The following is an 11,256-nucleotide window of genomic DNA, read 5'->3' on the forward strand; positions in this document are numbered from 1 at the left end:
TTCTGTGTATTTTTGACTTGTGCTACTGTATTTGTTTAGTTAGTAGATTAGCTTCCCTGTAATTTTATTTCAGCATTGTAATTCATTTCCTAGTACAAGGTCTAGTATGCATGTAGTATCTGTAATTCCCTCTTAAGCTCTTCTAAGTTTAAGAATCATAAGGTGTCTGTTACAAGCTCTTTACCTGTAAGTGCCACCCTATAAAGCACTGCACTCTAGTATGTTTTTGGTAACATTATTAGTAGTAGTAACCTCTACCTTCTCTGGTAATCACCACTTGATGGATCAAGACGAAAAAAAAGAGATAGACCATTACCGTCTGGTCAGTACACCTCAGCATATGGACGCAATAGCCGGACTAGCATCTTTAATCAAGCGCATCGAACACCCATACCATCAACTGAGCTCTCATGGACTCTGTTGCTTCCATCAAAAGTAAAACTTTTTTTTGTGTGGAAAGCATTGAACGTATACCTTCCGACCTTCAACTCTAACATCTCCCCTGATGCAACTCTGGTCAGAAGACCGCTGCTCCCACTCTACTCCACTATTTTGCTGTTTTAGAATCTATATGTATCATATATCCTCGTGTAATAGTCTTTTAAGTAGTTTAATCAAATTCATGCTTCGAAAAAAAACAAACTATTTTGGGACCAAACTGATAGATTTCAAAACAAAAAAAAAACAAAAACCAATTGGGCCAGGCCCATATGACATAAGAGACAGGCATATGATTAATGGGTATTTCTACCATTTCAAATTTGCCGAGAACTCTGTAAAATCAGTTGTATGCCCCTTAACGATTAGTACTTAGGCTAGAAACAAGTAAAATGGAAAACCAACTGGAAATACGTGACAGTCAGAGAAGTTCCTATAGGATGAACAAACTCAGAGTTTGTTCATTTTGGTCCCACTATGGCATGAACAAACATGAAAAATGGATGTTCAAATCATCAAATCTGTTGATTTGAACATTGAGTCGGAACATCAAGCGCGCTGATAGGTGTATAAAAACATCTCTCTAAGTATCGATTGGTTATGCTTTCTTAGCTAGTTTTCTTGCGAAATTGTACTATTAACTTTCTTTTATATTTTATGGTAATTTTGGAGCTTATTCCCGAAAAGAACAAGAATCGTCCCGTTGGCCAAAAGAGGAAGCTAAAAGGTACCGAAATGGAAGGAGACATGCTTAAAGCTCATGGCTATGGATTGGCTAATGACCGGTCGCCCGACGTCACTGGTGGTACTAGAGGGTTTTTTTAATAGGAAATATGATTTATATTAATCGTTGAAACGGTTGAACATTGAGTTTTTCTCTCATAATTGATAATATCCAATCAGGAGGATTATTATCCCAACTAGTACTAGTATACATGCTGATTGCATCCTTTGCTAATAAATCAGCCATACTATTAGTTTCTCTAGGAACATAAGTGACTACCCAGTTATTGAAATACTTAAAACACTCAACACAATCTCTTATTATAGAGTTATTTTGCCATTTGACTACTCCATCTTTTCCATTCAGAGCATCCACAACATCTCTGCAATCCCCTTTCACATGAAGATTTAGTATCCCTTTCCTTCTTGCCAACTGAATTGCTTCAAACACTGCTAATGCTTCAACTTGCTCTGGATTTTCTGCTACTGCTGGAACGCGCCAGGCTCTTTTGAAGTCACCTGCATCATTTAGCATAATTAGACCTGTTTCCATATACTTTATTTCTTTACAAAAATAGGCATCAAAATTGATTTTGATGAAACTATTTAATGGAGTCTGCCATTGCACTACAGATCTACCACTAACAGTCTGTCTCTGTCTACTAGTTTGCTTTATTAAGTTCTCATTCCATTCAAGGATTGATTTCTTAATATTCTGAACTAGTTGATGTACCTGCAACTGTGCATTATCAAAAACAACAACACATCTAAATTTCCAGAAATGCCAGAAAGTGTGACCAATACTAACAAGCATATATGTGTTAGGCATTCTATTATTATTAGGTCCATTACTAAACCAGCTACAAATACAATCCACCAAACCTGTACCATCCAACATGTTAGGCACCGTAACTTGCATAGCTTCCCAGACCTGCTTAGAAAGGTTGCATTCTAAAAATAAGTGTTCCACAGTTTCAATAGCTGAATTACATAAAGGGCAAGTAGACACAACATGATGCATATGCCTAGAAATTCTAGCTCTCACAGGTAAACAGCCATGAAGAATTTTCCATAATGCAAAATTTTTTGTGGGAGTTTCATTTTCCAGAAAATTTTCCAAGGGAAATTAACAGGGCTATCATACTCTGTCGTACTAGTACTACTTTCCTCATCAACAACCCTGTAAGCAGTTTTAACAGTGAAAATCCCATTATCATTTGGTTTCCAAATCAGTTTATCTTCACCACAAATAGGAATCCTTATCTTTATGATCCCAACAACAGTCTCATTATCAAAAAAAGTATTAAGAATTTCCATGTTCCATCTATTACTGTTTGGAATTATGAGCTGATCAACAGTACTCATGTTATTAGACTGAAATATAGTAGAAATAGTAGAAGAAATAGTAGGCACCCAAATATCTTTCCAAATGGAAATGTTTCTACCATTACCTACTTCCCAACAATAGTGCTTTCTAATAACCTCTAGACCCCTACAAATTCCTCTCCAAATCCATCTACCCTTAGTATCACTACTGTGAAGGGGGTTATGATTTGAAAAATACTTGTGGCTAAGGATTTTAACCCAATCAGCCTCAGGTGCAGTTAACATTCTCCATGCAAGCTTTGCAAGGAGAGCATTATTTAACTCAACAGTTTTCTTAATATTTAGACCCCCTAGAGCCGTAGACTTAGCAACATTAAACCTCTTCCCCCTTATTTTTTTATTCCACCAAAAATTTCTCTGGATGCTATCTAACTTATCAGTTAGTTTCTTAGGCATGGGAAAAACTGCTAGATGATCAGAGGCTAGGGTTCCTAGAACAGATTGCACCATAACAGTTCTAGTAGGTTGGTTCATGTTTTTACCTTTCCAACTAGAACGTCTTTCTTGAAATTTTTCTGGGAGATGACTAAAGGGCTCCATTTTATTTTGCTGAATAAGTATAGGCACACCTAAGTACTTATCTTTAAGGCCTAAAGTCTTAATGTTAAGTATACTTGCAATTTGATTCTTGACCTGACTATCCATTTTAGAGCTGAAAGCCATACCTGATTTCCCAAAATTGATGGACTGACCACTGTACTTACTGAAGTTCTTTATTATGCTATCCAAAGTTCTAGCTCCTTGAAGATTAGCTTTAGCAAAGATAAGGCAGTCATCTGCAAAAAACAGATGACTAATAGCTGGACTAGAAGTAGGCACTTTGATACCCTGTAAAACTCCAGCATGCTCAGCTTTAACCATTAATCTTGAAAAACAATCCATAACAATAATAAAGAGATAGGGAGATAAGGGATCTCCCTGTCTGAGACCCCTAGAAGGATAAAAAACTTCACCTGGAGAGCCATTCAAGAGCACAGATGCAGAGACAGTAGAGATGCATTCAAAGATCATATCACACCAATCTTTATGAAAGCCAAGTTTCTTAAGAATATTAATCAGAAAACCCCACTCAATCCTATCAAATCCTGTTGACATATCAAGTTTGACAGCCATAAGACCTTTCCTAGCTTTGCATTTTTTCATGGTACCAACTAGTTCATGAGCAATAACAATATTATCTGTTATTTGCTTAGAAGTAAGGAAGGCAGCTTGATAAGGACTAATGAATTTATCCATAACCTTCTTAAGTCTATTAGCAAGGAGCTCACTAATAATCTTGTAGGCTACATTACTTAGACTAATGGGTCTAAAGTCATGAGGTGTCTTAGGACCATTGTTCTTAGGAATTAGACTAATGAAAGAATGATTCAACTGTTTTAATAGATGTTTAGATTGGAAAAAAAGCTTGGACCATCTTAACAGTATCATCACCAACAACATGCCACATTTTTTGATAAAAACCAGGAGGGTATCCATCTGGACCAGGAGTAGTCCATGGTTGCATTTGGAAGAGAATATTACTAATTTCCTCACTAGTAGGAATTTTAGTAAGCATATCATTTTCATCATTAGTTATACATGGCACAATATCACAAAGAAAATCATCAGAACAAGGAGGATTTGTAGACCTATTAACAGCAGAGAAATGATTCCTTAACTCACTAGCAATACATTTCCTATCTGTAATCCAAACACCAGTGTCAGATTGAATGGTCTCAATTTGTGTCCTTCTTTTCCAAACACCAGTGTCACAGGAAATAATATTCTCCCTAGCTCTCTGCAAATAAAAATCATGCTTAACTTGATACCAATAGTAAAACTTATTTTCTAGTTCATTTAACATAATAGTATCACTAGTAGAACTAGTGTTTTGGTTAAGACTATTTATCTGAGCCTAGATATCCCTAATTTGAGTTTGAAAATTACTAAATTTGTTATGGTTCCAGTCCTTGAGGATATACTTAACATTCTTGAGACACCTAGTAAGCCTAAAGGCATGTGAACCATTTTCATTATTCCTCCAATTCTGTTCAATAAGCTCAGCACAAGACAAATCAGAAAACCAGCATTTATTAAACCTATATGGTTTACCAGTATCATTTACCTCTCTATCAACAAGTAAGATAGGACAGTGATCACTGGCATGAGGAACTAGATGATAAACCACAGAATTTGGAAAGAAACTAAACCATTTTTCATTGCACATAGCCCTATCTAATCTTTCTAAAATCAAATTAGGGAAGTTCCTCCTATTAGTCCAGGTATACGGGTTACCAATATAGTTAACATCAGAGAGATTCAAATTATTAAGATGATCATTCACAAAATCAAGGTCAGACTGGCTGGGAATGTTACCTCCTAATTTATCCTCTCTACTAGTTATGAAATTAAGGTCACCCACTACAGCCCAAGGACAATCGAAACCACTAGCAAGTCTGTAAAGAAACTCCCATTGATTGTTAATACCTTCCTGACTCAGAGCACCATACATTAGAATAATCAAGGATTTATCACTCCTAGCATTGATTTGAGTATGACACACAATAAAGTTGGAGTTAGCATCAACTATATCAAGAGAAATTCCATCCTTCCATAGAAGGAAAATGCCACCAGAAGCTCCTACAGGATTAACATAACAATAGTTTAGAAAACCTAAATTCTGGATATACTTAAGCATTTTCTTATCTTGATTTTTGGTCTCAGCTAAGAAGACTAAATCAGGATCATTAGATTTGATTAGATCACTAAGATGATATCTAGTGAATTTATTTTCATAACCCTGCACATTCCAAGACAACACTTTCATGGTGAAATTGTTAATTAAACCACGGAGAGGAGGGTACCATATGCTATTAAAACTAAAAAAATAAATTTTAAAGAACCAACTTAAAAAGCTAAAATCAAAATCCTCAAAATTTAAAAAATTAGGGTTAAGAGAAGAATTTCTAAAACTCACCTTTGATTGATTTGCAGCCATTCCATGTTGATTCATTGTAGCCCCTCCACCAGTATGATTTCCAAAGCTATCAATTGCCATTTTTGCTCTCTCTGATACTTGATTTCCAGGATGCAACATTTGTTTATCGAGACCATTAGACAGATTTCCCATTGAATCAGTACCATCACTCATAGTCATCTCCCTCAGAAAAATAGGATTAGTATGTGAACTCATCCCCCTCTGATCAATCGTCATATCACCATTCAAAACTTCACTTTCTATGGATCTCTTTGACTTCCTTGCATCTTCATCCTCCTCTAAAACAGTTTCCGTCTTTTCCTCAGTAACATCGATATTCATCAGCCCCGTATTACTCCCAGCACCCCCATTCACGATATATGTTTCCAAAAAGGCTTTTCCTTCTTCAGTTTGACTCCAAAATAAATATTCCTCATCTGTCATGGCTTCAACTTTTAACTCTTGCGCGACTCTTGCACATTTCTCTTTCACATGGTCCAAAACAAAATATTCTTTACAAATGTTATAAGATTGGTCTTCAAAATGATAGATAACTCATAATCTTTGGCCAGCTGTAGATCAATCCACCCTCCTCTTCTTAACGGCTCCTTCAGATCAACCTCTATGTAGACAGTATTTGTAACACTGCATCTAGGCCTTCTTCTTTGTTCTTCCGTATTAACTTTCTTCCCAATATCTTTGCAGATATCCACACAAAGCTTATCAGTTAATAAGATCTGACTGATATTCCTCAATTTGACACATCACACTTGGCTGTGAAAAACATGATCTTTAATTGGAATCTCTGAGTTATATGGCTGCAGAACCAACAAACACCCCAACACATTCCATGGTGCATTTCTCAGTACTTTCTTCTTATTTTCTTCAGATCGAAACTTGAAGGCAAACATATCCACCCCTTTTGAAATGGTTTCAAATCTCCCATAAAACCTCCATAAGTCCTTTATTTCCTTCTTGACCTCTTTATGATCAAGAGGATCATTTGACATAATCTTTCCAAGTAATCTTTTTGACCATTCGTCAGCTGCATCTTTGGGTACTTCAGCAGTAGCAACAATCCTTCTTATCGGCCTTTGCACACTCTGAGTGATTGTTGTTGATTTCATTTGTGATGACAGTAACGTGAGTTGATTATTACCTTGTGAAGACATATTCGTTCTTTTTCTCATATGTTTTATGAAACTTGGCGGGATGAATAGTTTAGGGTTTTCTTCATACAACAAAAAATCTATGGGATTATATAGAAACTGAGTAATCAAAGGATTAGGGTTTTCCAAAGTATAAGGTAACAATATATTTTTAGTTATTCCCGGTGAATATGGTAACAAATTATTGTTACACCTCATCTTCATCTTGACTAGATTTTGAATTTCCGGAGAGGGGGAAATTTTCCTATTATTGAAGCTACAATCACGCCACTTAAACAACACCGATTTCAGCTGAGAAGAACTCATAGAATTCTAGGAGAACAGAAAATATGAACTAATGAAGTATAGTACCGATTCAACTACAAAGATCAACAACACCAATCACCAAATTCAAATGACTTGATCAAACTACTTTGATGCTTTAGATCCTTACAAATTGAAAACCAGAGAGAGCAATATACACCACAAATGATGCATAGGAAATCACGACTGCGACAATCTTTATAATTTAAGATATACCAGAGAGAATCACTACTGATTAACACGACTTGTAGCTACACATGAATCAACTTGGAGACATGCAATAAGATTAGCAATGGCATTACTAAAATCTCAACCAAAAGGTTTGACAGGATTTTTAATCAACAAGAGTTGTAAAACAACTCTTTGAATGAAAATAAAACAAGAACAGAAGCGTATCAAATAAGAGAACAAGGTTTATTCAACCAAAGGAAAAGATAAACTTGATAGAAACAACAAGACATTAATCAACACCAAAAAAATCATGTAAACATTACGAAGAAATTGAGTGAATTTTTTTTTTTGAAAAAAGAAATGAGTTAACTCAGTGAACACCGATCCTCAGAGCCTCTCTCCTGTTTTCTATATGTAGAGGTTAATGAAAATATCTCACCTTTCCGACGATACTGGAGGTGAAGAGAATTTTATTCTCTAAATATTGCTGTTAGATAACTGACTTTAGGTGATTGTATTTTTCAATGATGTTGTAGTAAGATGATTCGTTCACTCAGATTTGTTGAGAATTTGTGTTAAGACTTAATAAAGAAAATAAGGAAAAATATATATACACAATTTGTCACAAGATGAAGAGACGCTGAGACGCGGGATTCCGCTACTTTTCATATTGTTATGGTTCAATCATTAACTCTAGACAATATAGCTCAAACAAAAGAAGTTGTGACTCTAGTTCTTTGCCAAAAATAAATTTCGTAAAATATTATTTGTGAGTTAAAAGCATGACGCATCTAAAGTATTTAGAACTAAGCATGCGGCATCTAACAAAATAACAAATAATTAATAGAAATCATAAAGCAATTAAATTTATGCAAAAAGTCAATAAAAGAATTAATTCATTTACCACAATCATAAAAAGTTGCTTCCTCCGTTGTCCCAGTGATAGGGTTTAGCTCATCATGTTGTTGGAAACACGCTCGAAATTCATTATTATTGCTCAAAAATGGTTTACAAATGATGAAAAGGGAGAAATATAATGAAAATCGGGTTTGTAACAGTTATATGTGTTACAAACCAGAACGACCCACAGTATGTGTCACTGATACTGTATCAAATAACTATGCCTCTGATGTACGACCCTCGGTTGTGAGTCGTTATCACTGTAGAAAAACGACTGTCTTTGCTGGTCCGTTCTTCGTGTTCTTCAGTATTTTTCTGCTGCTGCTGCAGATTTCTCTGCAACTTGATTTTTCGATTCTGTGGTGCTCTATTCTATCCCCTAACTCTCCATCTTCTTCTCTGCTACCCCAAGACGCTATTTATACACAACATGCGATGAAAATCTCTTGTAATAACTCGTAATAATTCTCCTTAACTCTGCCAGCCTCGGAGATATTTTTATTTCCTTTTTCTTCTTCTTCACGCGTCTGTTACTGTAAACTATCCTTATTTGATTTCTACACGTTTCTGCTCCAGTTTGGCACAATCCAAGCACAAGCATTACACGTCTAAACTTGCGTAATCCCGTGATATTCTCCTGCAAAACTCGTGCTTTTATGTTTTCTTCTAACTCGAGTTCTAACCAATTTGGGTTCAATCAAATGACTATACCAGGCCTGTTTAGGCCTAATAAGTAAACCCAATCAATTTCAGCTTTTTAGTCTCTCTAAAACTCGATCAAAAACTCAACCCTAATTCTGCAGGTGAGATGATTTGTTTCCCGCCAAAAACATCGTTCAAATGAGGAAGAAAGGTTTGCCCCCCTATCCGTCTGTGGAGTGTAAATAACAGTTGTCCAGTTAGGGTGCCCCTTATAAACTGAGGTTCCCCTTATCAAGGCAGTGGAGTCCGAATAACACGTGTCCTCCGGGTGTCGAAATCAACTTTTCGAGCCGAATTTTCCAAAAATGTTTATTTCCCAAAAATGACTACCAACACACAAAACACCATAATAAGGACGAAAACGAGTATTAACAATACGAAACATTGAGGACAAATTAGACACATAAATGCGTCTATCAAATACCCCCAAACTTATTATTTGCTAGTCCTCGAGCAAAACTAATAAAAAAATGAAACCGAGTTAGTCTCAGGTGGGTTTAACAGAGGTGTACCCACAAAAACCTTTTACTCCAGACCCTAGCTTGCTAGGCAGAACTTTGGAAGGCACTAAAGAATCTCCTTGGTTGGCATACTTATTGACTACAGGAGGAAGTACCCTGATGCGAAATTCCAATTGTTGTACACCAGTTTGTACCCACATACTAAAATTTAAATAAAGTGACAGAGCTCTACTCAGATAGTTTCTGTACATCATAACCGGAGTCAACCAATCACATGGAAAGATTAAGAAGATGGATAAAGAGAAAAGATAGATGGTTTAAAGTGAACGGTGTTTCCCATATCTGTCTAAAGGTCTCTGCCAAGATGGACCTATCCTAATGGACTGGGATACCGGTTTGACTAATATCAACACAACTGGCATATACAAGGGGACCAGTGGTCGATAAACCTAACTCTAGGTCAACACAACTGGCATATACAAGGGCACCAGTGGTCGACTTTATTGAATTTATTCATGTTGGTCTGATGGTTTGGTCTTAATTTTTTTTTTTTTTTGGTATCTCAATCACCCTATTTCACCCTAGCAAAGGTAACAACTTGAATCGTGTGCCCCACCAAATCACTTAAAAATAAAAACAGAAGGATTATGATTCAACGAGATATGGCGAAACTACCATGCTTTTTTTTAATTCTAACACCTGAGCTCTGTGCTTTTATGAATAGACTCTTTAGATGTTTCCATCTAATCAGATTGGTTCCTCAACTCATATAACCAAGATGTTTCCATCCACTTAGATAGGTTAGTGCTATCCTTAATAAGCATAAATTTCTAGGCTCTGGAGTTTATTTATTGCAACTAAAAGCCAAAAAGTTTCTTCCCCACCCCCAAACTTAAATCTAACGTTGTCCTCAATGTTTCTAATGAAAGAGCAATACCAAAAAGTAAAGTAACACGAGGAATCAGTAAAGAGAGAAGTCGGAAAGATAGTACCTGGGTGAAGAGAGAAATCAAAAACTAATATACAACATACAATCGCCTCGATGGTCAATCAAGGGTAAACAGGGTCCTCCAGAGGGACCTCCTCAACATCACCTGTACGAAAGGTCTCTAAAAAGGGTTTCAATCTCTGACCGTTAACCTTCGAAGAACTACTACCATCCGGTGTCTCAATTTCAACAGCTTCATGAGGAAAGACAGTGCGAACAATAAAAGGACCCGTCCACCGAGAACGTAACTTCCCAGGGAAAAGATGTAAGCGGGTATCATACAGAAGAACTTTTTGACCTGGAGAAAATGACTTTCTTAAGATATTTCTATCATGCACAAGTTTTCATTTTGTTCTTATACTCCTTAGCACTATCGTATGCATCTCTACGAATCTCTTCCAACTCATTGAGCTGGAGTTTCCTATGGGCTCCTGCCTTGTCGAGTGAAAAATTTAGCTGCTTAACATCCCAATAAGCTCTATGTTCTAACTCAACAGGTAAGTGACATGCCTTTCCATAAACAAGCCGATAAGGCGACATTCCAATGGGGGTCTTAAACGCAGTACGGTAACCCCATAAGGCATCAGTAATCCTAGACGACCAGTCTTTCCGATTAGGATTAACTGTTTTCTCTAATATACGTTTTATCTCCCTATTGGAAACTTCTACCTGACCACTAGTCTGTGGATGATACGGGGTAGCTACCTTATGTGTAAAACCATATTTCTTCATCAAAAGCATAAAGGTCAATTAAAAAAGTGCGACCCTCCATCACTAATTATAGCTCGCGGTGTACCAAAACGTGTAAGTATATTATCTTTCAAGAACTCAATCACAACCCTATGGTCATTGGTTTTACATGCAACAGCCTCAATCCAATTAGAGACATAGTCTACAGCGACAAGGATGTATAAGTTACCAAAATAATTAGGAAACTGACCCATAAAGTCAATACCCCACACATCAAAGACCTCAACAACTAAAATAGGGTTCAAGGGCATCATGTTCCTATGGGATATGGTTCCTAATTTCTGGAAACGTTCACAAGTCACACAGTAA

General features: G+C 36.4%; 2 protein-coding genes across 2 annotated transcripts; both read right to left on the reverse strand.

Annotated features, from left to right (window-relative positions):
• Positions 1 to 1,276: 1,276 nt before the first annotated feature.
• LOC113331881 lies at positions 1,277 to 2,182 on the reverse strand. Its single transcript, XM_026578524.1, has one exon. It carries the CDS (start codon positions 2,180 to 2,182, stop codon positions 1,277 to 1,279), a length of 906 nt encoding a protein of 301 aa, XP_026434309.1.
• A 906-nt stretch (positions 2,183 to 3,088) lies between these two features.
• Positions 3,089 to 5,947, reverse strand: LOC113331882. Its single transcript, XM_026578525.1, has 5 exons — positions 5,504 to 5,947; positions 4,652 to 5,326; positions 3,990 to 4,324; positions 3,162 to 3,898; positions 3,089 to 3,096 (listed from the first exon to the last, which is right to left on the reverse strand). Exons 1-5 carry the CDS (start codon positions 5,945 to 5,947, stop codon positions 3,089 to 3,091), a joined length of 2,199 nt encoding a protein of 732 aa, XP_026434310.1.
• Positions 5,948 to 11,256: the final 5,309 nt, after the last annotated feature.

This window comes from Papaver somniferum, unplaced genomic scaffold, assembly GCF_003573695.1.
Source record: "Papaver somniferum cultivar HN1 unplaced genomic scaffold, ASM357369v1 unplaced-scaffold_128, whole genome shotgun sequence".
NCBI lineage: Eukaryota > Viridiplantae > Streptophyta > Magnoliopsida > Ranunculales > Papaveraceae > Papaver > Papaver somniferum.